The sequence below is a fragment of the Dasypus novemcinctus genome, chromosome 21 (genome assembly GCF_030445035.2).
Source record: "Dasypus novemcinctus isolate mDasNov1 chromosome 21, mDasNov1.1.hap2, whole genome shotgun sequence".
In the NCBI taxonomy this organism is placed as follows: domain Eukaryota; kingdom Metazoa; phylum Chordata; class Mammalia; order Cingulata; family Dasypodidae; genus Dasypus; species Dasypus novemcinctus.
Genome location: NC_080693.1, coordinates 45,490,862 through 45,518,334, shown reverse-complemented (window position 1 = coordinate 45,518,334; position 27,473 = coordinate 45,490,862). Strand labels below are relative to the sequence as shown.

The window sequence follows — 27,473 nt, the reverse complement described above, 5'->3', positions numbered from 1 at the left end:
AAGGTGCTCTTGTGTATTGAACAAGAATTCAGTCAGCACTTCTTTCACAGCCAAATTCTAAGTCCAGATTGCCTTTCTCATTCATTTCCTGCTGGTATATCCAAAGAATACTGTTAGCATCACCACAAAGTCAGAAAGGTGATTTAAGGCCAAGTAAGCTTTATTTACCATATTTATTCTCAATGTGAATAGAGTTTAAAGAGTTGAAAAAGCTGTACTTAAAACTTCATAATATTTACCTGGAAAAAAAAAGTTGGTGTTTCTTAATGTTCTTTTGTCAATGTGAGTGGCCATAAGGGCATGAAAATTCTACCTGTAGCCAGTGGTCACTATCCCATGTACTGGTTTAAATTCTATATTGTAAACACCGTAAATCTCCACCTCCTAACTTCTCCCCATTATCTTTTCCTTGTGTACAAACTGATAGATGGTAATACAAAAAATAGGCAGAGGCCTCATACTATAAACTTAAGATACCACCAGAGGTGGCAGCTCTCTAGATTTTTGTTAGAGATCTCAGATTCCTCCTCAGAGGTTATCAAAGGGAGAGAGAGAAAGTGCTTCATTCCCTTTTCCATTACCTTGGACAAATGCCCAGGAACAAACAAACCACACTATCCAAAGTTTATGGTTGTCTCTCAGTGCAAGCAAGCTTTAATCTCCAAATAATACTGATTCAAGCATAATATTCCAAAACTCTTCTAGGGACATCTAGTTATTATGGAAATTCTCATCTAAACACCAGGGAGTTGTCATACTATTAAAGACTCAATGAAGCCAGCTGTTTGTATTCCGTGTGAATTACTTTAATAGCTACTTCAAGACAGTCCATGGCAATATATAAAAACCAAGATCATAAACATTAAAACCGAAGGCAGAATGCATGTATGAGGTCCACAAAGGAATTTATTTATTCTCAATGACTGTTAATCATACTACAGAGAATACTGTAATAAAATATATCATCCTCAGTAAATTAATCTTCACTTAGAAAATCTGATTGTTACAGGTAAAATACAGCATTTAGAACTTCCATTTAAAAATACAAATTTTATGAAACTTTTAAGAATTTTTGAGAATGGGAATTATAAAAGTCAATGCTAAAAAATTCTACTTTCAGATGTGTATTTTTTAAATACTATGAAAAATATTCTTTACTCTAAAAACAATGTCAGGAAAGAGTACCTGAGTTTCTCTAAAACCACCAGTTGTAGCTATCCAATTGCTGTTTCGATAAAAAGAAAAACACATTTACAATTTAACACTGCAGTCATCTGTCAATTAATTAAGATAGAATAAATGTTGTAGCATATACATTAGGTTTAACATCATTTATATAATTTTTAAAACAGTTCTTCCACTCATTTACTCTTCTGATAAACTGAACTACACAAAATCTTTTATTCTAAAAATATCTGGAAACATTTTTCTTAATTTCTAGCTCTGAAAATCCATTCTAATGCTTTTATCAATATGCACTGTAACCAAATGAAATTAGTTTTTTGTGGCCTCAAGCGTTTATAGAACTTAATATATTTGAAGGTGTGATGAAGTGGCTCCATCCTTCCATTTGTTTATATGGTCTGAAATCACAGTTCTGCACAGTGGACATGTTTTTTCTCTGTTAAACCATAAGATAATGCACTCTTCACAAAATATATGCTGCAAGGGAATTAAGAACTAAAATTTAAATTTGACAAACATTTTAAATTCATCACATTACAGAGAATCACACTCTTTAGAGTTGAAAGGGATTTGAGAGCCCTAATCCCTTTACCCTGTTTTTCAAAAAAAAAGAAAAACCTCGAAGTATGACATTAAAGAACACAAACAGGGGGTTAGGGCCAACACCACAAGTGTTCTTTTGACTTTCTATAATTATTTAATAAAATGCAAGTGATCCCTATGTGATACCTTTAAGATAAGTATGATGAGTTAACAGCTTACTAAAGCCTTTAAAAGTAACTGCATAAAGTATAGGAAAGGGCCTTACACAATTCAGTAACAAATGCTGGCATTATTATTATAAGATTAGTACTGAATTATAAAAATAGTCTGTTTTTCAATCACTTTAATATCCAGGCTGCCAGTTTAATTATTTTTCCCTTTCATATATTTCTATGCTTAAAACATCAGAACATAAGGGACAAGATTGAGCCCATCTACCAAACCCTTAATGACAAGAAATTACTAAATGTATCCTGAGTGCTACCTTCCAACTAAACAGTGTAGATGTTTTTTCCTTATAACTAACATAAATGTGACTTGTGCAAGTCACAGAGAAGAAACAGTATAGATATTTACGTTGCTTAAAAATATAATTACCTGACAAATGAGAAGAACTGGCTTCTGAAATTCAGCTTGACATATTGAACAAATATCATCCACATCTGAACACTGTCTCTTGCTGGCAGGCACTCCATAACTCTATGAATATAAGTTATGTTCATCTATAAATTTCTTTCCTGTTCTTTAAATACATAAGTGATGCTGTACTTCTCAAATCTCCCTCAAACCAAGCATTTGAAAATATTCCCAAGGAATACAAACATTGACTGAACTACATATTCAGAACCATGCCTTAATGGATTACAAGAGGCAAAATAATTAAAATAATACATATTAGGATCTTAAAAGATTATTAGATCCAAACTGGATTCCCAAATGATGGCAGTGTTTCAAGTTGAACACAACTCACTTAAGAGACTAAGCAACGTGAATTACAATTAAATGCCATAAAACCTATATTCATGTATTATCTGACCCAGAATTGCCAAACTGAGTCTCCCTATTCATAGCAATGGTTCAAAAAAAGTCAATCCAGAGCTTGGTGAATGAATGCAACTCATATAGAAAACTTATTTTTAGAAATACAGTTTTCTTAGTTCTACACTGGAGAATTATTCACTAGGTCCAGATATACTGGGATGGGACACAGGAATCTGTTGTTTTGGTTTTTTTTTTTTTAAAGCTTCCCAGCTGAGTTCAATGTAGAATGTAGAGAAGGTGTGGGGACCAATGAAGAGTGTCCTGTCACTACATCTAAAAATAATTTTAATTATCATCCCTAATTATCACAAAAGTCAGAGCATTTATTACTAGGAAAGAAATGATAAAATTTTACAAAGAAACTATAATTGCAAAATGTCATCTGGGTAGAGAAGATGATACTATCAAAACTAAATGACTCAACAATAATGCAATTCTTTGAATTTCCTTTTCTTCTAAAGTTCTAAAAGACTTCTGATCTCAAGATCTTAACTTCCTTACCAAATCCAACAGAATCTTGGTGATTAATTAGATATGAGTGTTAAGAACCCTAAGTGAAATTTGGAAGAATCAAAATGGTATAAATGAGATCAGAGTTCTACAGAAAAGATGAGAAAGGTTCACTAAAGAGACATGACAACTAAATTCAGTTATGGTAACAAGAAAAGCATGAATTATCTCAACATATCTGTGGGTATGATCTAAACCTCTTACAATAAATTTCTAGGGCTAATAAAATCTAAGAATCATAAAGGCTAAAAATATTAAAAATCAAGTATTTTTGAGACTGGTGATGTTAAAAGATTCCAGGAACAAGGCAGGAAAATGATAAATGACCTTGGTGCCAATCTCCCTTCAATAGTGTCATCTGCAGAGTACACTGCAGATAAGCTGACAAGCTTTTCAAACAGAATTCTTGTCTGTTCAGAGACTACTTCCAGGTGATAAGTCATTCCTCACCTGTGTGACTGCCATTTCCCTTGTAAAATTAAGGAACATATATATATATACACCTAGGTTATTTCAGGGAGAATCCAGAATAATCAAAGAGTGGCTATGACATGACAGGTTTATTAATTTAGCATCTATCTTACTGAAAGGTAATCAGGATGTTTTCTACACTTTGCTTCAAAGAGAAAGAATACTGGGGTATATTCTTGAGCAGTTGAGCACAAGCCTTACAAAATCAATTATAGTAAAATGAGTGATGCTCTTAATCATCCATTGAATTAACTTGGCCAGAGTTGAACTCCTTCAATTTTATTGTATCTTGACTAAAAAAAGAAGTCTGTATATGATGTAGCACACTTGTTTCTACACAGTTAACACTGTCTTAGGGAAAGAGTGCCCTGGCCAGTTAGGTCTACTTCAGAGACATAATTCCACATTTATATTTTATACATATAATTCTAAATACATATACATACATAGACACACATATATATTACATTATTAGGTTGGCATTATTGTCAGTCCCCTTCAGCCCTCCCCGACCAAATAATTGTTGATGAACCTAATGGACTGCAAAGTTTAGGATCAAACCCTGAAATCTGGTGAGCACACCTAGATACTAAGAATCTTTAAGGCCTGATCTGGATAGTGAATTAGGCTGCTTTATGACAACATTTCTAAGCAATTTGAAATACCAATAGAATTCTGTAAGTTTATAAGTGACATTGGAGTCTCAATTTATTGTTTAATTCCATGTCATGAACTTACTTGTGCATAAAGAATTGAGTATTGGTGGGGAAGTTTTCTCCAGGAAGAAAACTGCAAGGGACATGATTTTTTGAAGAGTATTTTTCATATACAATAAATTATGGTGAAAGCAATTTCATGAAAGCTGAGTTAATGAAAATATACAGGGTCACCATTTGTGGATTAGAAAAGGAAAAGGAATAAAGTTGATGGCAAGATTTTTAAGGGAATATTTATAAACCATTAAGATTTAAATGAGCAAGAAGCACATTCAGGTACATAAGTAATGCAGCAAGTATCAGGTTGCTCTTAATGTACAATTCAAGAAACTGATCACAGAAATAAAGCTCCTAAATCATTATAGCCTCAACTGCCAAAGTACTATAAAAGTAATCTCAAAAAAAAGATATAATTATGAAATCCAAAACTTCTCTGAAAAAAAAATTTTAATGAAAGGTAAAAATGTTTTAACTGATAAAAATTACTTACTGGTCGTGTAAAAAATATTCGCAAAACCTGTCTGAAAGTTCTCAGATGTCCGAAAAACCCCAAAAGCTGCAAAAGGGAATAAAGAGACAATATATTAATTCAAAGAGCCCTATCAAATATCAAACCTTGAATAATATAAAGTTCTGACATATAACCTAATACTCACTGCATATCACAACTAATCATTTCATTCTAAATATATTTAAAGTCCAAGAATATTTTACTTAATTTATATACTTAGGCCAACTCTTACTCATGCTGAAGTACATGTGAATATGTAGTTTTATAATTTGATCAAGACAAATATTATTTTAAAAACTGACATGAGATAAAAGCAATTTTACCTCAATCACATGTTTTAACATTCAGATTTTAAAGTTTCAAAACATGATTTAAGATGAGGGAAGCAGGTATAGAGCAAACAGGACAAGTTCCTTTACCAGTTTGAGAATTTTAACGAATGTTACTGTTGAGGATGGGCATATTCACTTGTTTCCCCCTTCAGGTCTTCCATGTTTGTGGAGGTTGGTTCCTCTCATCCCAAGTCATTAAAAAGAAAACTACTGAATTAAGAAAAAGATATATATTTCCATTTCTTTATTTCTAAATAGATAAAGAATCTGCCATTACTTCACATTAATGATAGGAAGATAAACTAAAATAATTTTTAAAAAGCATAGTAGTAGTATGTAAAATTTGTAATCATCATTGTATCAATCATTATGCAATGACAAGGAGATTTATAATATTACCTACTTTTAGTATGAGGTAGAGTAAAGCCAGCAATATCCCAAGATTCCATCTAGTTACATTACCAAACTTCCCATGGCTTATAAGGTAACGAAACCAAACTGGTATAGGAACAAAAGTTCGGTAATACTGACATAATTCTTCTAAAAGCATATACCAGTAACCCTGAAAAAGGAAGGAAAAAGAAAACAAATAGAGCTACCCAAGCTACTTATATTCATAGGAAAAATATTTTATATTGAACTGAGAACTTCTTGAGTATATGGCACAACAACACAAATAACTATAAAGTTAATCTTTATATTGATAATGACTGACTGACAACCTCAATCTGGTTCTCACATATTACAGTCACTGAGTGGTTTGCTTTCAGAGAATTTCTAAAAGAGTAACAGTGAAAATGCTATGTATAATACAAGTAAAACTTATATATGAATATTTTTGCTGATTACAAAGCTTTGTATTAAAGTTTTTATGTGTATGGAAGCCACTGAATTAACTGCATACAGTCAACTGACAATACCCTGAAGAACAAAAGTATAAATCTAAATAATATTTTATCATATATGAATAGGAACTGAATTTTAGGTTATTCTGAAACAAATATAATTCTGATTTATCTGAATAGGTTAATAATTAGTTCTAAGTCCTTGAGCAAATAGTTGCTAGTCTGAGATAATGTAGATAATTAAAATTAGGTTATTTAGCAAAGTGAAAAATTACAAAAGGAGGAGTCATTTAAACCAATACTAAATAATAATAAAGTGGCTTGCTAACATTGTTCCAATAAAACATAAGTTCGTTTCTTACCTTGGATTTGAAAGGCATGAGGAAAGAAGGCACCAATAAAATAAGGCATTTTAAGCCCATGAAGAAGAATTTCAGAATGAAGTCTGTAATTCCAACTATCCAAAGTATTGCCCAGAAGCTTGAATGGTCCAAAGTAGGATTTAAAAACACTAAGCTACCAAGAGAAAAACATTAAAATTTACCAGAGCAACATACAAAGATAAAATATAGAGGGTGGTTTTAAAATTGCTACCAAATATTTTGATATATTAAAAATATGATTTGGGCAAAATAAAAATGTCAGTTTATGTAAATGGAATGAAATGCTTTTACTTATTTTAAAGGGATTTCTTTTTAAAGTTTGAGTTTCATATCTTTCCTCCATAGAAGAAAAAGAACTTTCTAGCTTGTCATAGTTGTCATCTCTCTAGCCTGTGAACTAAAAATTTCATTAATGCTAGACATCTGTATTCTCTCCTCAATTCTAATCACGATTCCAGTCCTCCTTTCCACTGATTTGTTTTGCCAAGATGACTAACCCCCTCCCACTAGCTAAATTTAAAGGTTACTTTTCTTTTTCCATCTTTCCTCAATGAAATATTTTCTTTCTCGACTTCTGACACTACTCTCTCCCAGTTGTTCTCATGTATCACTGATATTTCCTTCTTAGGCTGCTTTGCTGCTGCTGCTCCTCTATAACTACCTCGAAATTGTGGGCATGTCCAGTCCCAGGCTTCTTCTCTACCTCCACTTTCTCTGGTTAGTCTTCTCCAGGCCCATGGTGTTTAAGTTTCAATCATATGCTGATAACACCAAAATTTACAGTCCTGACCTCTACCCTGAGCTCATAATATAAATCTAGCCTTTGTCTTAAGTTTCTATTTGTCCTTTTATATGTGTTCAAAACAAAATATGGATTTTTTCCCTCAAAACCAATTCCTTCCCCATTGTTCAGCACACAGCACCACTATCCAGCCAGTTGCTCAGACCAAAAACCCCAGGGGTCATCCTTGATTCTTCCCCACCTTCACTTAACCCAATCCATCAATGAATCCTTTTGGCTCCACTTACAAACTATATCCCAAATTTTTCCACATCTCCCCAACTCTACTAAGTGGGACTACTAGCTATCTGATTAAAGCCGAAAGTTCAGAACACTCCCATATTACATGGAAACTAAACATGGAAAATGTTTATAGTGGGTCTCTATAAATGTTTAAAAAAATAAACTACCACCAACAATCTAACGGTATTTAATAAATATTATATAAACTAAAATTCAAGTTTCAAAAAATTAAATATTAGGCACCTGCTGTGTGCAAGGCATTGAGTATACAAATCAGGATAAAACACTTGGTTCTCAACCTTGCAAGGAGACAGAAAGGTAATGAACAATAATACAGTAAGTACTACATACAAGTGAGATATGTGAAAAGTTAGAATATATGATTACATAAAAAATGTGATTGTGTACTTGGACTCTAATTACCTGTAATAGAGTGACTGAGGCTGAAAGGTGTAATATAAAAGAACAGAAGATCCTGCTAAGAATACCAGTAACCAAGCACACTGAATCTTTGAGCACCTTTCCTGAAAAATAAACAATTTTATAATTTGTTATTTTGAATTATGCCAGAATTTTTAATATAATTAAACTGCTTAATGACTAATTTATTAACTGAGAAAGTTTTTCTTACATATAGAGTCTGTTAAATTATACATCACCAGTCACTTTTTTGAATCTTTAGTGAACAGAACTTACATTTAAACAAATTTTTAAAATACACGTTTCTTCACTGTATGAAAAATTACCTGTTTTCAAAGAAACCAAGTCTTTTACAAACTGAAATAGAGGATCTACCCAAATGCAAACTTTACCTCCGAGGCTTCCTTGTTTGAGCCTCTCTCCAGAACAGAATTTCAAAAATGCTTCAAGTTAATCAGAGTCTGGAAGTGTAGTTGTTTTTTGTTTTTTTTTTTGAGGTATCAGGGGCCAGGGATTGAAGAGGGACCTCATATGTGGGAAGCCAGCTCTCAATCACTGAGCCACATTGGCTTCCCTAAGTTGGTTTTATTGGTTGTTTTGCTTGTTGTTTGTTTTTGTTTTTTCAGGAGACACCGGAAACTGAACCCAGGACTTCCCATGTGGGAAGTGGGCTTTTTGCTGTTTGAGCCATATCTGTTCCTGGAAGTATAATTTTTTAAATTCACAGATAATAAGTATTTAATAAGGTAATTTGTTTTTAATCTCACCTTGAAGGTCAAATTTTAATTAGTAGATTTAATTACTAGTTTAATTAAAAGGTCCTATTTTTTTTTTTTTTTTTGGAAGTACTGGGACCAGGGATTTAACCCAGGACCTCATATGTGGGAAGCTGGTACTCAGCCACTGAGCATCATTGGCTTCCCTGAGTTGGTTTTTTCTTTTGCTGTTTTTGTTTTTGTTTTTAGGAGGCACAGGGGACGGAACCCAGGACCTCCCATGTAGGAAGCAGGCACTCAACCACTTGAGCCACATCTGCTCCTCAAAAATTTCTCATTTTAAACCCTGAACTAAATTTCCATAGTTTGAAAGATTCTGCCTACAGTTCCAAGTCAGAATACAAGATCATTTAAACAGACATAGTACTTTAAAGTTGCCTTAAAGTGAAATTTTATAAACATCCTATTTTTCCCAATGATTTATATGAATAGGACACTTTCAAAATTTATGTTATGGAAAAAACTTCTTGGGTTTAATTTTCTTTAAAAGAGAGACCTATCGAGTTCATTACTCATCTACTGAATGATACCTTTTATTTATTTTAAATAAATAAGTGCAACAAGTATTTAATGATTATTATATTACTTAGTATATCAAAATGACTCAAAACAGGAAGGCACTTGCCAACAGAGACCAAATAAATGTATTTTAAACCTTTGAATCCTTCTATTTAGTTTTTCTTCATATATCAGGAACCAAACGTACAAAGAAAATAAGTGGAAGCAAGTCAACATGAGAACAGATTAATTTAATATATCACAGATGTTACAATTTATTTAAAACTTGTTAGAGAAACTGTCTTATTCCTATTTTTCTCAAAAGTGAATATATAAATCTACAAAAAAACATTTAATACATCTTTAGTTATACTTACTCTTAGAAAAACCTGATTTACAATGCTTTTGTTTGCATACATAAAAGTTGTTAGCAGCCCAATTCCAAGAGAAATTCCTGTTAGAAAATAAGTTCTAGTTAATTGAAAGGAAAAAAAAATCAGAGGACTATATAAGCTAATAATGACATAAATTAAAAGGAAACATACACAATTTTAAAAGCGAACAGAAAATAAGAAACTGAAATGCATAGGTTAAAGATTACCAAGAAAGAAAAATTAACAAATTTAGCAATTAAATAAGTCAAGTGTTTTACTGTGCCCTACCTGATATATGCTGCATAACAAGTTTGACACCCAGAATCAAAATATATGGAAGACTTTTTTGCAACCACTTGAAGAGATAGCGGAATTCTGAGAAGGAACTGCTCCCATGTTCTCCAGTCTCAGTGGCAGTATCATCTGGCTGCCTAGCTTCACTGTGTGAGTGACTCTGCAAGCGACTATGTACACATCCGTGGGTACAGCTATGGACCCCTGACTTTACATTTCTGGAGCTTGGATTTTCAGCACATTCTTTAGGTATGGAGTTTATCTGGATATGAACATCTCCAGGATGAAGACAAGAGCCTTCTGTCAATCTTGTATGGGAACACTGGGAGGCTGAGGCATCCTCACTGCCTGCAGTGCCTGGAGTACAGCGCAATTGGTTACAGTTGGCTTGCATGACCCTTGAATACTTTGTCTTATCCAGACTCTGTCTCCTAAGAAATCAAAGAGGAGACAATATTCTAAGTGAACAGTTAAATATAGACAATGTATTGCTCACTAGGTATCCTTTATTCACAAAAAAAGTGGCTAATAATCACAGTAGATGGGTTATTTTCAGGTTATCTATCACTTGTATACTACACTCTCCAACCTCCCTAATGCCGAGGGTCTGCTGCCCTATGCAAATTATCTTTTATGGAACATCTCTTACCCCACTAACTCCTCTCCCCTCCCAATAAACAAACAAACAAACAAACAGAGCTTCAGATGCCTCCAATTTTCTTATGACCAAAGGAGGCAGCAAAATGACCATAAAAGTATGGGTGTCCAGCAGATGTTAATAAGTACTCATACTTGAATACTTAAGCATTCACTCTGCCCAAATGGAGCAGTTTAATATCTGATGTGGATTCGACATCAAAGATTTCATAAGGAAGAGCAAGTCAGTATCTTAATGCTTGGAAATGCTAGGAAAAAAGAAACATTAAATCTTAATGCCTTAAATTAGGTATTATCATGTATAATGAATAAAAGACTAGCATTCCATTTGGTTAACCTACAATTTTAGTTTTGTGGTGAAACAGCTTCCCAATAAAGTTTCCAATAGTTAGCAATGCCACCAAGAGAATTACATTTTTTTCCTCTTAAGAATGTTATTTAAATACCTTTAAAATAGGAATATTTGAGCCACCATGTAACTGCTACATGACTTTAGTCTGAGTAAGGACAGCTACATAGACTGCCATTTAAAAATGCCACAACCGATGGAGGAAAGGGGGCTCTGGTAAGGAATGATCTAATGTAGGTAGTCGCCTACGATGAGGATGCCAGGATCTGAGTCGCAGCGGACTAAGCGCAGAGGCCATCCTAGACTTCAGTGCTTTTCTGTTTCTCCAGGAGTAAATTGGTGTTAACGTCAGGGCAAGTTCTGTGCCACTCTTTTATTCCTAGCTTTGAGGAATCTTGGGGTAACCGTGTGGCGGTTTGACGTTTAGTGCCTTTCGGGAGGCTCTGACGCCACCAGCGCTATGTATTTCCTCAGACCCCTGAAAACTGACGGTGGCTGGGATAATTTCAGTGTCTTTTCAGTAATAAAAACGTAAAACCCTCCCACTCCTCTCAATGCACAGATAAGAAAGGGGAGAAAAAGGAAAGGATGAAAAGTAAACGCAAACAACTCTTCCGGAATTCCTGAGGACAGGGTTCCCACCCACGTCCGAACCTCGAGTGCCTCGATTCTTCTCTGCAGAGTCCCTTTTCCACGGCCCCTCGCCGCCTCCTCCGCCCGCCTCCCCCGACCTAACCTCTCATGACGAAGAGCAGACCGAGGCCTCGGCAGCCGCGCCCGGAACAGCGGGAGAGAACGCCTCAGTCCTCCCAGCCTGGGCCATCACCCTCGAACCGCACCGCCAGCAACTCCGACCCGGCTCGGCGGCGGCGCGCGCGCTCCCCGGACGTCCTCACGCGCGCCGTCCCGCCTCCGCGCGCCGCGTCCTCGTCCCCGCGCGCCGCGTCCCGGGCTGTGACGCCGCTACCGGGAGGGCGCGAGGCGGCGAGTTGCCACTGTTTGGGGGCGTTGGCTGCGAAGCCATGTGGGGCGCGTTAAAAACTGAACTGTAGTCATGTACGTGCATTTTCCTGTGTAACCCGCCACACGCCTTAACGATCTGGAGGTGTGCGGTATAAAAATAGTTTAGCTTCGGGAGCCTACCGTCGGTGGAGCGTAAAATTGACGCCTCTGCCTTACCCGCCGCTGCACGGTGGGCTGCCCGGCGCCCTGGCCGCGTCTCGCTGACGCCTGCCGGGACAGAGTGGGTGAAGCCACGTTGGCGAGGGGGTCGGGACGTCTCTTATAGGGCAGGGCGGGGCGAGGGGAGGCGGGGCAGGAGCGTTAGGGTTTCCGGGTTCGCGTTTCACTAGCCTACACCTGGCTGCGCGGTGAGGTTTTGACTGTGCTGTGTTTTTGTTACAATTCTGAAATTGGCGTTGTGTGGGCTAGAGTCTGTCAGAACCTGAGAGAATTTGGGGTTGGCGTAGAGGTAGAAGTTAGATTTTTAAAATCCTGTGTTATGTGAGATAAAGGAAACTCTGTACTGTCTTTGCACTAATTCTGTAAATTTAAAACTGTTCTATCATTAAAAGTTTAAGAAAAAAATGTAAAAAAACCTCGCCTTGTATGAACCCCTGCCTAAATGTATATATATATTTTGTTTGTTTTGTTTTTAGTTTTGTTGTTATCTAACTATATTTTAAATGATGGTAAATATATTCCATCTGTTTCCCATATACCTTATAGCCATCATTCTGAACTGGAAACTTACACCTTTTTTTATTTTTTAAGATTTATTTTTAATTTTATTCCCCACCCTGCTCCTGTCTGTGTCCATTTGCTGTGTGTTTTTCTGTGTCGCTTGCATTCTTGTCAGAGGCACCAGGGGGAATCTTTTTTTTTTTTTGGTGCGTCGTCTTGCTACATCTGTGTGTACAGCGCCACTCCTGGGCAGGCTGCATTTTTTCCGCATGGGGCGGCTCTCCTTGTGGGGTGCACTCCTCTGTGTGGTGCGCCCCTACATGAGAGACATCCCTATATGGCAGGGCACTCCTTGCTTGCATCAGCACTGCTTGTGGGCCAGCTCACCACATGGGCCAGGAGACCCTGGGTTTGAACCCTGGACCACCCATAAAGTAGACGGATGCTGTATCGGTTGAGCCAAATTCACTTCCCTCTATCTTTTGATTCTTTTATTTATAGAGATTTTTCAAGGTAAATAACCCTCCACGGTCTTTCTACAGTTCTTGGATTTAAATGTTCCCTGCTATTGAAATAATATGGGAGAGGTGTTTAGTCTTTCCTCACTAGAGAGGATGTATTTGCCTACATATACACAGTTCTGGGTTGACTGGTAAAAAAGTGATACTTTGTCATTTTCTTGACTTAAACCACTTAAACTACTTGATTTAAAACCATCCACACCTTGCCTAAGTTACTGTGCTGGTGTGTGACTTTTGAGACTCCTTAATCATTAAATTGTTTGCACCTTATTATCAGAATACAACTGAGTCTACTGTTTAACTTCCTATCTACTTTGAGTTTGTACTTAGATTAGTTCTTCTATTACCACATAATTTCCCATGGGTAGAAAGACAACCTCCCTTCCCCTCCCCAAACCAGCATTAGATATGCTGCTCATTGTCAGTTAACACGTTGGCTTTCTTCCTTGCCTTTCTCTTTCTTTTCTTTCTTTCCACAATGGCCTTGATTTATCTAGGTATTCCTGACTAATAAGGTTTCTGGGTCACCAAGGCTAAGGGCCAAACTGGATTATAGTGAATTTTCCAAGAAGACGTATATGTATATATTCTACTAGTTTTTGATTGTTTCAAAAAGCATTTGCTGAGTACTTAACAAATGTCAAGAACTACCAGATATTGGAGAAAGAAATAAAAGCGTCTCCATCCCACAGTGAACTAAGTGTGAGATGCAATGGAAGCACAAAGGTAGGTGTATTTAACTTCATTAAGTTTGTGGCATTTGAGATGACTCCTGAAAAATTAATTGAGATTTTACAGGGCACAAGCAGTGATATGATATTCCAGATGGAAACTTTATGTGGAAAAGTTGTGCTTACTGAAATACCACAGACTTTGAAAGGACTTAGTTCTTTGTTTTTGGAAGAGTAATATGCATAAAAGAAAATTGTGAGATGAGACGTAATAAGGACTACATAATCAAAGGTTTTGTGGGCCTTAGATTTTTTCTGTGGTTTATTCTATAGCCAAAGGGAAGATATTGAAATAAGCAACTGAGTTATATGATGTGTTTTTTTGAAAATTCATGTGCTCATAGATTACAACAATGCAAGCTCAATTAGATTATTGGATGTAGTACAAGGTGAGAAGTTCTTGAACTTAGTCAGTGAAGCGTGATTCAAGAAGAATGAGATTGGAAAGGTTTTAAGGAATTAGCCTCAATGGAATTAAATGTCCTAGTTTGCTATAGGACTGCTGGTACAAACTATCAGAAATGGGTTGTCTTTTTTTTTTTTTTTTATATTTATTTCTCCCGACCCCCTCGTTGTTTGCACTTGCTGTGTTTGTTCATCTTCCTTGTTTTTCTAGGAGGCACTGGAAACCAAACCCGGGATCTCCGATGTGGGAGGGAGGTGCCTAATCACTTGAGCCACCTCCACTCCCTGCTTTTTTGTGCCTCTCATATTTTTCCTCTTGTGTCTCTTGTTGCATCATCTTGTTGCATCAGCTCGTTGCACCTTCCCATCACGTCGGCTTGCTGTCTTGCTCCTCTTCTTTAGGAGGTACCAGGAACCAACCTGGGACCTCCAGTGTGGTAGGCGGGAGCTCAATCACTTGATCCACATCTGCTTCCTGGGTTGGCTTTTTAAAGGGAATTTATTTGGATTAAAAGCTTATGGTTCGGAGGCCATGAAATGTCCAAATCAAGGTGCTAACAGAGATGCTTTCTCACCAAAGTCAACTATTGGTGATCCTGGTGTCCTGCCATGTGGCAAAGCAAGATGGTAGCTGGTCTCTGCCAAGGTCCCTGCCTTCCCCTCTAGGTTCCCTATGTCCCAGAGCCAAGCTGTGGGGGATCAAGCATAAGGCTTGTCTCTTTCCCGGACTCCTCTCTCAGCCTCGGCTGCTCTAGTTTCTCTCTGAACCCAGCTCTGGGTTATCGGGCATATGGCTTACACTCCGTGGGCCCACCCTCTTGGGGGCTTGGTGCTTCAGCTTTGGCTGCTAGTGATCCTCGAGTCCTCTCTCATACATGGCAGAGTAAAGATGGCAGTGGCTCTTCTTTTCTCTGTGTCTCTCTGTGTGTTCTCAGTTTATATAAGACCCAGCAGGATAGTGGAGACTTTGGCCCCAATTTTTCATACCTCCCTATATCCATAACCTTTGGTGGTAGATTGAATCTCACAAAGACATGCTCAACTCCTAATCTCCCACCCTGTGTGTATGAACTCATTTGTAAATAGGATCTTTGAGGATGTTAAGCCCAAACTGATTCAGGGTGGGCCTTAATACCATATTAGGGGTGAAAGCATGGTCTAGGAATAAACTTAATGTTGGACTTCTAGCTTATACAACTGTGAACTGGTAAATTATTGTTGTTTTCAAGCTAACCAGTTTGTGGTATTTGTTAGAGCAACACTAGCAAACTAAGACACTTGGGTAGGCCCCTCTCAGACTTAACTCAAATGATTTGCTTTGGTCATTAGGAAAAGAGCAATTTTACGTTTAATAGAGACATGGCAATGTTTGCAGATTGGGACTTGTCCTCTCATTGCAGGCAACCCTTTCGCAACTATGTGAAGAAATCAAGGGTAGCCTCCTGTAAAATGAGGGATCATTTGCAGAGAAGGCCCAGCTCTCCCAACCATCTCAGCCTTCCCAGTTAAGACCCCAGATAAATGTGTAAGGCCATTTTAGACCATCTAGCCCCAGCTGAGCTGGCTCAAATGAGAAGTACCATCTGGTCAACCCTCAGAATCACAGGTAATAATAAGTGCTTTGTTTTAAGCCTCTATGTTTGGGGTGGTTTATTTTGTAACAAAAGTTAACTGATGGGGAAGCGGACTTGGCTAAACGGATAGAGCGCCTGCCTACCACATGGGAGGTCCATGGTTCAAACGCAGGGCCTCCTGAGCTGTGTGATGAGCTGGCCCACACACAGTGCTGATGCATGCAAGGAGTCCCATGCCATGCAGGGGCGTCCCCCGCGTAGGGGAGCCCCATACACAAGGAATGCGCCCCATAAGGAGAGCCACCTAGCGTGAAAGAAAGTTCAGCCTGGGCAGAAGTAGCGCAGCACACACAGAGAGCTGACACAGCAAGATGACACAACAAAAAGAGACACAGATTCCCGGTGCCTCTGACAAGAATGCAAGCAGACACAGAAGATCACACAGTGAATGGACACAGAGAACAGACAATTGGGGCGGGGAGAGGGGGTGGGGAATGGGGAGAGAAATAAATAAAAATTAAATCTTTAAAAAAAAAAACTGATGGGAAATGGCTGTAGCTCAAGCAATTGGGCTCCTGTCTACCATATGGGAGGCCCTGGGTTTGCGTCCCAGGGCCTCCTTGTGAAGGCAAGCTGGCGCAGCAAGATGATGCAACAAAGGGAGACAAGCAGACACAGAAGAGCACTCAGTGAATGGACACAGAGCAGACAGCAAACAAAGCTGCAAGGGGGTGGGAAATAAATAAATAAGTAATCTTAAAAAAAAAAAGTTAACTTACATCCTAACTAACCAATAAGATGTGGAATGGGTAAAAGGGAAAGTCTAAAATGAATTCCCATTGATTTAGCCTGGTGGGTGGATAAATTAATAATGGAAAGCTAGAAATATTGGAATAAGTAAATGTCATAAAATAGTTAAGGAATTTTTTTTTTCAAGTTCCAAATTTGGAAAGATAAAAATTCAGCTTTGGAACTACCGAGTCTTAGGAGTTTCTTGGACATATAGGTGATGATAGCTCAAAAAATTGGAGCGAAATTTTGGATTAAAAGCAATGGCTTTGACTGATATTGCCCATGTCTCATTTATTTATTAGTTCTTGAAGCTTTTTTGCAGATTCCTTGGGATTCTATATTTGGATAATGATGTTGTCCGTGAATAGAGACAGCCTTATTTTTTTCCAATCTGCAAGCCTTTTATTTTTTTTCTTGCTCTATTGTACTGCCTAAAACTGCTAGTACCATGTTGATTGGAAATCATTGCAAGTGGACATCCTTGCTTTATTCCTGATTTCAGGGGGAAAATATTTAGTATTTCATCATTAATATGTTAGCTTTAATTTTTTTTGTAGATGCTATCAGATTAAATAAATTCCTTTCTATTCCTAGTTTGCTGAGATTTTTTTTTACCATCCCCCCAGATGGCTCCCTTGTCTGTCTGCTTGTTATTTCTGCTTGTCGTCTGCTTGCTGTGTCCACTCGTTGTCTGCTCATCTTCAGGAGGCACCAGAAACTGAACCTGGGACTTAACATGTGGGATGTGGATGCCCAACCACTTGAGCCATATATGCTCCCTGCTCATTGCGTCTGCTTGTTGCATCAGCTCACCTTCTTTAGGAGGCACCAGGAACTGAACCTGGGATTTCACATGTGGAATGTGAGTGCCCAACTCCTTGAGCCACATCTGTTCCCTGAGATTGTTTTTTTAAAACATGAATGAATGTTAAATTTTCTCAAGTGCATTTTCTGCCTTTATTGAAAAATTGTATGGATTTTCTTCTTTTCTGTTGCTATTGTGAATTAATTTACAAATATTGAACCAGCCTTGCATTTCCAGTTTAAAACCCTACTTGTATTATCCTTTTTTTTTTAAATTAGAGAGGTTGTGGGTTTATAAAACAGTCATGCATAAAATACAGGGCCCCCATATACCACCCTATTAATAACACCTTGCATTGGTGTGGTACATTTGTTAAAATTGATGAAAGTTCACTTTTATAATTGTGTTATTAATTATGGTCCATGATTTAACTTAAGGGTCACTGTGTTGTTCAGGTCCATGGATTTTTTTCTATTCTGGTACCATTATACAACCTAAAATTTCCCTCTTTAACCACATTCTAATATATAATTCAGTGCTGTTAATTAAATTCACAATGTGTGCTACTATCACCACCATCCATTACCAAAACTTTTCCATCAACCCAAATAAAAATGCTATACATTTTAAGCCTTAACTTTGTGTTCCCTAACCAACCCCCATTCCCTGGTAACCTATATTCTAGATTCTGGCTCTATGAGTTTGCTTATTCTAATTATTTCGTATCACTGATATCATATAATATTCTTTTGCATCTAGCTTATTTAACTCAAAATGATATCTTTAGCATTTATTTATGGTATCGCATATATCAAACTTCATTCCTTCTTAGGACTGAATAATATTCCACTGTATGCACATACCACATTTTGTTTATCCATTCATTGGCTAATGTACATTAGTGTTGTTTCTGTCTTTTGACAGTTGTGAATAAGGCCAGTATGAATATCATTGTGCAAATAACTGTTTGAGTTCCTGCTTTTAACTTTTTTGGGTATATACTTAGAAGCAGGATTTCTAGGTCATACAGTAATTCTGTACTTAATTTTCTGAGGAACCATCAAAATGTCTTCCACAGTGGCTGCACCATTTTACAGTTCACCAGCATTGAATGAGTGTTCCTATTTCTCCACATCCTCTCCAACACTTGTAGTTATCTATTTTTTAAATAGTAGCCATCTAGCAGGTGTGAGATGGTTTTTCATTGCGATTTCGCTTTGCATTTCCCTAGTGGCTAATAAAGTTGAGCATCATTTCATGTGCCTTTTGGCCATTTGAATATCTTCTTAGGTGAAATGTCTATCCAAGTCTTTGGTCCATTTTTAATTGGGTTGTCTGTCTTTTCGTTGTTGAGTTGAAGGCTTGCTTTATCTATTCTTGATTTAAACCTTTATGGGAGATGTGGTTTCCAAATATTTTATCCCATTGTGTAGGTTGTTTTACTTTCATGATAAAGTCCTTTGAGGCACAAAAGCTTTTTTTTTGAGGGGACAGGGACTTTGTATGTGGGAAGCCAGCACTTAAACACTGAGCCACATTGGCTCCCCTGAGTTGGTATTTTCATTTGTTTGCTTTTTGTCTGTTTTTAGGAGGCACCAGGGACCAAACCTGTGATCTCCTATGTGTGAAGCAGGTGCTCAACCACTTGAGCCTCATCCACTGCCACAAAAATCTTTCAATTTCGATGAGGTCCTGTTTATCTGTTTTATCTTTTGTTGCTTGTGCTTTGAGTCTAGCTTCACTCTTCTTTTTCAGGATGACTCTGGCTATTTGGGGCCCCTTAGCCTTCTATATAAATTTTTTTTTTTAAGATTTATTTATTTTTATTTATTTCTCACCCCTTTGTTCCCCCACTCCAAGTTGTCTGCTCTCTGTGTCCATTTGCTGTGTATTCTTCTGTGACCGCTTCTTTCCTTATCAGCGGCACCGGGAATCTGTGTTTCTTTTTATTGCTTCATCTTGTGTCACCTCTCCGTGTGTGCGGTGCCATTCCTCAGCAGGCTGGACTTTATTTCGCGCTGGGCGGCTCCCTTACGGGGTGCACTCTTTGCACATGGGGCTCCCCTACGCGGGGGGCACCCCTGCATGGCACGGCACTCCTTGCACGCATCAGCACTGCGCATGGGCCAGCTCCACCCAGGTCAAGAAGGCCCGGGGTTTGAACTGCAGACGCCCTATCCATTGGGCCAGGTCCATTTCCCGATATATAAAATTTTTTTAAAGTAACCCCCCAAATGGCTCCCTTGTCTGTTTGCTCCTTGTTTTTGCTAGTTGTCTGCTCATTGTTTTTGCACATCTCCTCATTTTTTTCTTGTTGTCTCCTCATTGTCTTCTTTAGGAGGCACTGGGAACTGAACCTGGGACCTCCCATGTGGGAGGTGGGCTCTCAGCTGTTTGAGCCACATCTGCTCCCCTCTATATAAACTAAATGACTGCCTTTTCCATTTCTGCAAAGAAGGTTGTTGGAATTTTTGGGGGGACTGCATTGAATCTGCTAATCATTTTGGGTAGAATTGACCTCTTAGCAATATTTAGTCTTCTCATTCATGAATACAGAATATCCTTCCATTTATTTAGGTCTTCTTTGGTTTATTTTAGCAATGTTTTGTAGTTTTCTGTGTACAAGTCCTTCACATCCTTGGTTAGATTTTCTCCTGTGTATTTGATTCTTTCAGTTGCTATTATAAATAGAGTGTTTTCTTAGTTTTTTCTTCCGATGATTTATTACTAGTTTATAGAAATATTATTGATTTTGGAGTGTGGAGTTTGTACCCCGCCACTTTGCTGAATTTATTTATTAGCTCTAGGAGCTTTGTTGTGGATTTTCCACGATTTTCTGTATATAGGATCATGTCATCTGTAAAAAAAAAAAAAAGAAAATTTTACTTCTTCCTTTCCAGTTGGGATGCCTTTTATTTCTTTTTCTTGCTCTGGCTAGAACTTCCAGCACAATGTTGAATAAAAGTGGTGACAGTGGGCAACTTTGAGTTGTTCCTAGTCTTAGAGGGCAAGCTTTCAGTGTTTCACCATTAAGAATGATGTTAGTTTTGGGTTTTTCAAATATGCTATTTGTCATGTTGAGGAAATTTCCTTCTGTTCCTAGTTTTCTAAGTGTTTTTTAGCACGAAGAGGTGCTGGATTTATTCAGATGTCTTTTCAGTGTCAATTGAGATGGTCATGTATTTTTTTCCCTTCATTCTGTTAATTTGGTATATTACATTAATTGATTTTCTTATATTGAACCACCCTTGCATACCTGAGATAAATCCCACTTGATCATGGTGTATAATTCTTTTAATGTGCTGTGGGGTTTGATTTGCTTGTATTTGTTAAAGATTTTTGCATCTATATTCATAAAAGATATTGGCCTATACTTTTCTTTTCCTTTGGTATCTTAATCTGTGTTTGATATGTGGGTGATGTTGGACTCATAGGATGAATTAGAGAACGTTCCCTCCTCTTCAAGTTTTGGAAGAGTTCTTGAGCAGGATTGGTGTTAATTCTTCTTGGAATGTTTGGTAAAATTCCCCTGAAGCCATCTGATCCTGGGCTTTTCTTTGTTGGAGGTTTTTGGTTACTTATTCCCTTTATTGTTATTGATTTGTTGAGATCTTCTCTTTCTTCTTGAATCAGTGTTGGTAATTTGTGTATTCCTAGGAATTTGTCCATTTCATCTAGGTTATCTAATTTGTTGGTGTAAAGTTGTTTATAGTATCCTCTTACAGTTCTTTTTATTTCAGTAGGGTTGGTAGTAATTTCTCCCTTTTCATTTCTGAGTTTAGTCATTTGTGTCCTCTCTTTTTTCCTCCATAATTCTAGGTAAAGGCTTGTCAATTTTTTAAAAAATCTTTTCAAAGAACAAAATGAGATTTTGTTGATTCTATTGTTTTTTAATTATCAATTTCATTTATTTCTGCCCTAATCTTTATTTCCTCCCTTTTGCTTGCTTTGGATTTAGTTTGCTCTTTTTTCTACTACTTATGTCCAGTTTTGAGTTAGGTCTCTGATTTGAAATCTTTCTTCTTTTTTAAATGTAAGCATTTATATTAAAATGCTTATAATGTAAATTTCTCTTCTCAGCACTGACTTTGCTGTATCCATTAGTTTTGGTGTGTTGTATGTTCATTTTCATTCTTCTCAAGTTATTTCCTAATTTTTTGTGTGATTTCCTCTTTAACTCATTTGCTATATAATAGTAGGTTGCTTAATTTCCACATATTTGTGAATTTTTCAGTTATCCCTCTGTTGATTTCTATCTTCATTCCATTGTGGTCAGAGAAGATACATTGTATGATTTCAATTTTTTTGGGGTAGGGGGCTTAAATTTTAATTGCAAAAGCTTGAATAGTTTAAAAAATATATATGAAATGCTTCACGAATTTGCATATCTTCTTTGTGCAGGGGCCATACTAATCTTCTCTGTATCATTCCAATTTTTTAGTATATTTGCTGCTGAAGCAAGCACTGATTTCAGTATTTTTAAAATATTGAGTATTGTTTTGTGTCCTAAGATATGGTCTCTCCTGGGAAATGATCCATGTGTCCTTGAGAAAAACATGTATTCTGTTGTTGTTGGATGAAGTATTCCTTATATGTTTGTTAGGTCTAATTGTTTTAAAGTATCATTCAAGTCTGATATTTCCTTATTAATTTTCCGTCTAGATGTTCTATCCATCATTGAAAGTGGTGTATTGAAATCTACTATTAATGTAGAACCATTAGTTTCTTCCTTCAAATCTGTTAGTATTTGCTTCATATATCTTGGGGCTCTGCTGCTAGGTGCATATATATTTATAACTATCATATCTTCTTATTAAATTGACTCCTTTATCCATATATAATTCCTGTCGTCATTACTTGTAACTGTTTTTCACTTAAAGTCTACTTTATCTGATATTAGTATAGCTACCTCAGCTCTCTTTTAGTTATTACTTGCTTGATATATGTTTTCCATCCTTTCACTTTCAGCCTATTTATGTCTTTGAATATAAGGTGAGTCTTTTGACGACAGCATATAATTGGGTCATGCTTTTTATCTCTTCTGCCAGTTTCTGCCTTTTGACTGGAGAATTTAATACATTTAAAGTAACTATTGATAATGCAGGACTTTCTTCTGCCATTTGCTCATTCCTTTTTGTAAGTCATATATTTTTTTGACCCTCAATTATTCCGTTAATGCCTACTTTTATATTTATTTGATATTTTGTATTGTACCATATTGAATCCCTTCTCATTTCTGTCTGGGTATATTTTTCATGTATTTTCTTTGTGGTTATGATAGGGTTAAAATTTAGCATCCTAAATATATAACAATCATATTTGATTTGAAACAAGCTTGACTTCAATAGCATGCATATACACTGCTCCTATACCCCTCTATTCCGCCATCTTTTTGTACTTCTTGCAAATTATTTTTTTTACCTTGTATGTCCAAAATCATAGATTTTTCATTACTTTTTATTAATTGGCATTTTAGTACATGTATGAAGTTAAAGTGGGGTTACGTACCAAAAATTACAATATAAAAATATCGGCATTGGGGAGCAGATATATCTCAAATGGTTGTGCACCTACTTCCATGTATGAAGTCTTGAGTTCAATCCCTGGTACCTCGTAAAAACAAAACAAACAAACAAATGGGAAAACCAACTTTCATTGGGGAGCAGATGTAGCTCAGTAATCACCTGCTTCCCAGGTACAAGGTCCTGGATTCAATTCCTGGTACCTCCTTTTAAAAAATTGGCATTTATAATTACCCATTGGTTACATTTACTGGAGGTCTTTATTTCTTTATGCTGCTTTGAACCACTGTCTATTGTCCATTCCTTTCAGTCTGAGAACTCCTTTTAGCATTGCTTACAGAGCATCTAGTGATGATGAACTCCCTCCACTTTCGTTTATTTGGGAATGCCTTAATCTCGCTCTCATTTAAAAAAAAAAAAACTTTTTATTTTGAAATACTTGGAGACTTATGGGACAGTTGCAAAAGTAATACAAACCCCATACATAGAACTCCACCTTACCCTACCCCTTGAGATATCCAGACCCACCAGTTCTAACATTTTGCCACATTTGCCCTCGCTCCCTCCCTCCCTTCCTGTCTCTATTTATCTGTCTGCCAATCCATTTTCTGAACACAATACTGCCATGTGCATTTCCTAAGAATGGGATATTCAATTATGTAGATGCATTAAATACAGTTCTCAAGTTCAAGAAATTGAACATTGATATAAAGCTTAGAGTTCATATTCCATTTTTTCCTTATGTCCCAATAATATGCCTTTAATCCCTTTTCCCCCTTGATAGATCCCATTCAGGATCATTCACTTGTCACTATCTCTTTAGTTGCTCGCCCACCCTCCCTCCCTTCTTTCCTTTTTTAAAACTGTGGGAACATGTATATGATATTTTCATTTCTATCTCAACCAATCCCAAACATGCCATTTAATGGGATTAACCACATTCACAATTTTGCTTTATCTTTACCCTTTTCTATTACTATTACTTTCCCATTTTCCCAAATAGAAACCCTACACGCATTGTATTAGTCAGCCAAAGGGGTGCTGATGCAACATACCAGAAATCTGTTGACTTTTGTAAAGGGTATTTATTTGGGGTAAGAGCTTACAGTTACCAGGCCATAAATCATAAGTTACTTTCCACACCAGAGTCTTTTGCCATGTGTTGGTGCAAGATGGCTGCTGACATCTGCCAGGGTTCAGGCTTCCTGGGTTCCTCTCTTCCTGGGGTTCATTTCTCTCTGGGATCAGCTCCTCTAGTTTCTCTACAAGGTCAGCTGTAGATTATGAGGCCCTCTAGGCTTTGCCTCTCTCCACAAAGTCAGCTTTAGACTATCAGTCAAACAACTCTGTCTCTCTCCCCTTGGCTTCTGCTGTGTCTAAATTGCTATCTCTATTCCTCTTGTGTTATCCTCCTATGTGTTCACTTCCCAGGCTCCACCTCAAGACTCCAGCATCAAAACTCCAACTTCAAAATCTCCAACTCTGTGCTTTGCCATGTCTTTTGTTCGTGAGTCCCCACCCTACTGACGTGGCCCAATCAAAGCCCTAATCATAATCTAATCATGCCCAGGTACAGACCAGTTTACAAACATAATCCAATATCTATTTTTGGAATTTATAACTATATCAGACTGCTACACCCATTATGCATCAACACCCCATTACCCCTGGCCCTACGCCCTGACAGCCTATATGCTACTTTCTATCTGTATGAGCTTTCATATTTTCTAGTATTTACTCTGTAGTTATCATGGAGCTTAAATTTAATATCCTAAATCTAATATACTCTTGTTTGCTTAGATACCAACTTAACTTCAATAGTATATACAAACTATGTTCCTATATCCCTCCATCCCCCCCACCTTTATTGTAGTTCTTGTCACAAATTAAATGTTTATATATTATGAGTCCAAAATCACTGATCCATCATTACATTTTATGCATTTGCCTTTTAGATCCTTTTAGTAGAGTTACAAACCAAAAATACAGTGTACTAGCATTTACATTTACCCATGTCTTTACCCTTATTGGGAGATTTTAATTTCTTCATGCAACTTAGATCTATTGTGTATTGTACTTTACTGTTAACCTGCAGAACTCTTTTTAGCCTTTCTTGTAGAGCCAGTCTAGTGGTGACAAACACCCTCAGCTTTTGTTTACCTGGGAATGTCTTAATCTCTCCTTCATTTTTGAAAGATAATTTTGCCAGATACAGAATTCTTGGTTAGCAGTTTTTTGTTTTCATCACTTTAAGTAAGGTATCCCACTGCCTTCTTGCCTCCATGGTTTTTGATGAAAAATCAGCACTTTATCTTATTGAGACTATCTTGTACATGACATGTTGCTTCTCTCTTGCAGCTTTCAGAATTCTGTCTTTATTTTTTACATTAGGCAATTTGATTATACTATGCTGCAGTGTCCATGTTTTTCCTTTAGCTCTTTGAGCATACTAGGACAATTTTTTAAAAATATTTATTTGATATGTCACAGGACTGGTCCTCCTTTTTGATTGTTTCTAATGCATTAATCCTCTCCTTTGCCTGGGCCATTGCTTCCTGTTTTGTTATATTTTGTTGAAACTTGGTTCATTTTGATATTTTAATTACTACTGGAATTTAATTACTACCGGAATTTAGACTCTGAGGCATCTGTTCTTTAAGCTTTTATTCAACTAGTGTTATGACAGTGCTTTCCTTGACAGCCAGGAGCGTACCCAAAAAAGGAAAAAACTATCCCTGTCTTTGCAGATTGACTCATGCAGATGCTCTCATTCAGGTCTCATCTATACAGTGAGTTTGGAGAATAGCTCCAGACTAAAGTATAGGACTTCCCTGATCCTTCCTGTACATGGGTTTGTCTCTGTCATGTGTGTGTGGTCCTGGGAATTCCCCTATTTACACTGTTCTGAATATTTCTGCTTTCCTAGGAAATAGTTTTCTTATGGTTTCTGGCACTGCACTGTATGTCTTACAGGCATTAATTCCTTGCCCCAAGCAGCATGACTTGACTGCCATAGCAGTCTAGCAGAGAGGTCAGTGAGCCTTCTACACCCAGAGCAAGTTCTGGGATGGCAAGTCCTTCAGGCCACTACCAGAAAATTGAGTCAGACCTACATGCTCCCAGAATGTGTATCAGGGTTCCTCTCCTCCCTCCAGAACCAGGACTAGGGATCTGTACTGGGAGTGCAGGCTAACTCTGTGCCAACCTGGTGAGGGGTCAGGTTGGGGTCAGCCAGGCGGCCAGGAGATCCTACCACTTTTAAGTACCTTGTTCGTGATTGGGTGTTCATTCTGTTACTACAGTCCTTTAACTGTTTTCTGGAGCTTTAAGAAAGAGGTTTCTGCCGGTTCTTACTAGTTGCTCAAAGATTCCGAAGTGTCATACTGGTATCTTGATTGGGGCAGGGCCCTTTCCCTCATTTTGGAAAGATGGTCTCTCTGTATATAAAATTCTTGGGGGAGCAGGTATAGCTCAGTGTTTGAGCATCTGTTTTGCATGTACAAGGTCCTGGGTTCAATTCCCAGTAACTCCTGAAAAAAAAAAATTCTTGGTTTAATGATTGTTTTCTTTCAGCACTTTAAGTATTTTGTCCCATTGCTTTCTTGCCTACTTGATTTCTGATGAGAAATTGGCACTTAATCTAATTGGGGTCGCCCTTGTATTTAACACACTGCTTTTCTCTTATAGTTTTCGAACTCTCCTTTTCCTTGGCATTCAGCAATTTGACTACAATGTGATTATCCTGTTTGGGGTTTGTTGGGCTTATTGATTGTGTATGCACATGACAGTCATTAAATTTGGGAAGTTTTGGGCTATTATTTCTTTGAATATTCCTTCTCCCTTTTTTCTTTCTTATTCTTCTTATTCTACTATGACTCTCATAATGTATATATTGGTATACTTGATGGTGTCCCATAGGTCACTTAGGCTGTTTCACTTTTTTCCAATATTTTGTCTTTCTACACGTCAACCTGAATCATTTCCATTGTCTTCTCTGAGTTCACAGATTCTTTCTTCTGCCAGCTCCAATATGGTATTGAAACCTTCTAGAAAAATTTTTATTTCAGTTATTGTGCACTTCAACTCTAGTATTTCTGTTTGTCTCCTTTTTTTTTTAAATTTCTATCACTTTATTTTTTTAAATTATCTTTTTAAAAAATAAAGATACATAGACCACACAAAATGTTACATTAAAAAATGTAAGAGGTTCCTATATACCCCCACTCCCACCACTCCCCCACTCCTCCCACATCACCAACCTCTTTTATCAGTGTGGCACAGTCATTGTATTTGATGAGTACATTTTGGAGCACTGCTATACAGCATGGATTATAGTTTATATTGCAGTTTACACTCTCTCCTATTCCATTCAGTGGGTTATGTCAGGATATATAATGTCCTGCATTTGTCCTTGCAGTATCATTCAGGACAACCCCAAGTCCCGAAAAAGCCCCCATACCATACCTTCTTCTTCCCTCAACCCTGCCCTCAGCAACTCCCATGGCCACTGT

The 27,473-nt window shown here is 37.2% G+C and overlaps 2 protein-coding genes and 1 non-coding gene across 7 annotated transcripts in view; 1 reads left to right on the top strand and 2 right to left on the bottom strand.

The window, feature by feature from the left end:
- Window positions 1-27,473, top strand: part of RPS6KB1 (ribosomal protein S6 kinase B1) — a 141,224-nt gene that overhangs the window by 47,666 nt on the left and 66,085 nt on the right. The window contains exon 15 of one of the 2 annotated variants that reach the window (XM_023588507.3): window positions 11,492-11,614. The exons of the other annotated variant lie outside the window; for it this stretch is intronic. Coding sequence (XP_023444275.1) covers window positions 11,492-11,495 — 4 coding nt within the window. The 3' untranslated portion in view covers window positions 11,496-11,614. Of the gene's footprint in view, window positions 1-11,491; window positions 11,615-27,473 lie in introns of those variants that run through there. 2 annotated transcript variants of the gene reach the window in all.
- On the bottom strand, window positions 785-12,205 carry RNFT1 (ring finger protein, transmembrane 1). 4 transcript variants are annotated; one of them, XM_071210890.1, is made up of 9 exons: window positions 12,109-12,205; window positions 9,918-10,354; window positions 9,633-9,709; window positions 7,985-8,085; window positions 6,517-6,670; window positions 5,713-5,871; window positions 4,957-5,022; window positions 2,326-2,427; window positions 785-1,662 (listed from the first exon to the last, which is right to left on the bottom strand). In XM_071210890.1, the coding sequence occupies exons 2-9, from the start codon at window positions 10,315-10,317 to the stop codon at window positions 1,528-1,530; spliced, it is 1,194 nt and encodes a 397-aa protein (XP_071066991.1). In that variant the 5' UTR covers window positions 10,318-10,354; window positions 12,109-12,205; the 3' UTR covers window positions 785-1,527. The 4 variants fall into 4 exon arrangements, with proteins under 4 accessions (XP_071066991.1, XP_071066990.1, XP_004457660.1 ...); XM_071210889.1 differs by having other exon boundaries at window positions 12,073-12,177; XM_004457603.5 differs by lacking the exon at window positions 12,109-12,205 and adding an exon at window positions 11,666-11,779.
- LOC111763929 (U6 spliceosomal RNA) lies at window positions 21,797-21,901 on the bottom strand. The gene has a single exon (XR_002796656.1). It is a non-coding gene; the product is annotated as a U6 spliceosomal RNA (small nuclear RNA).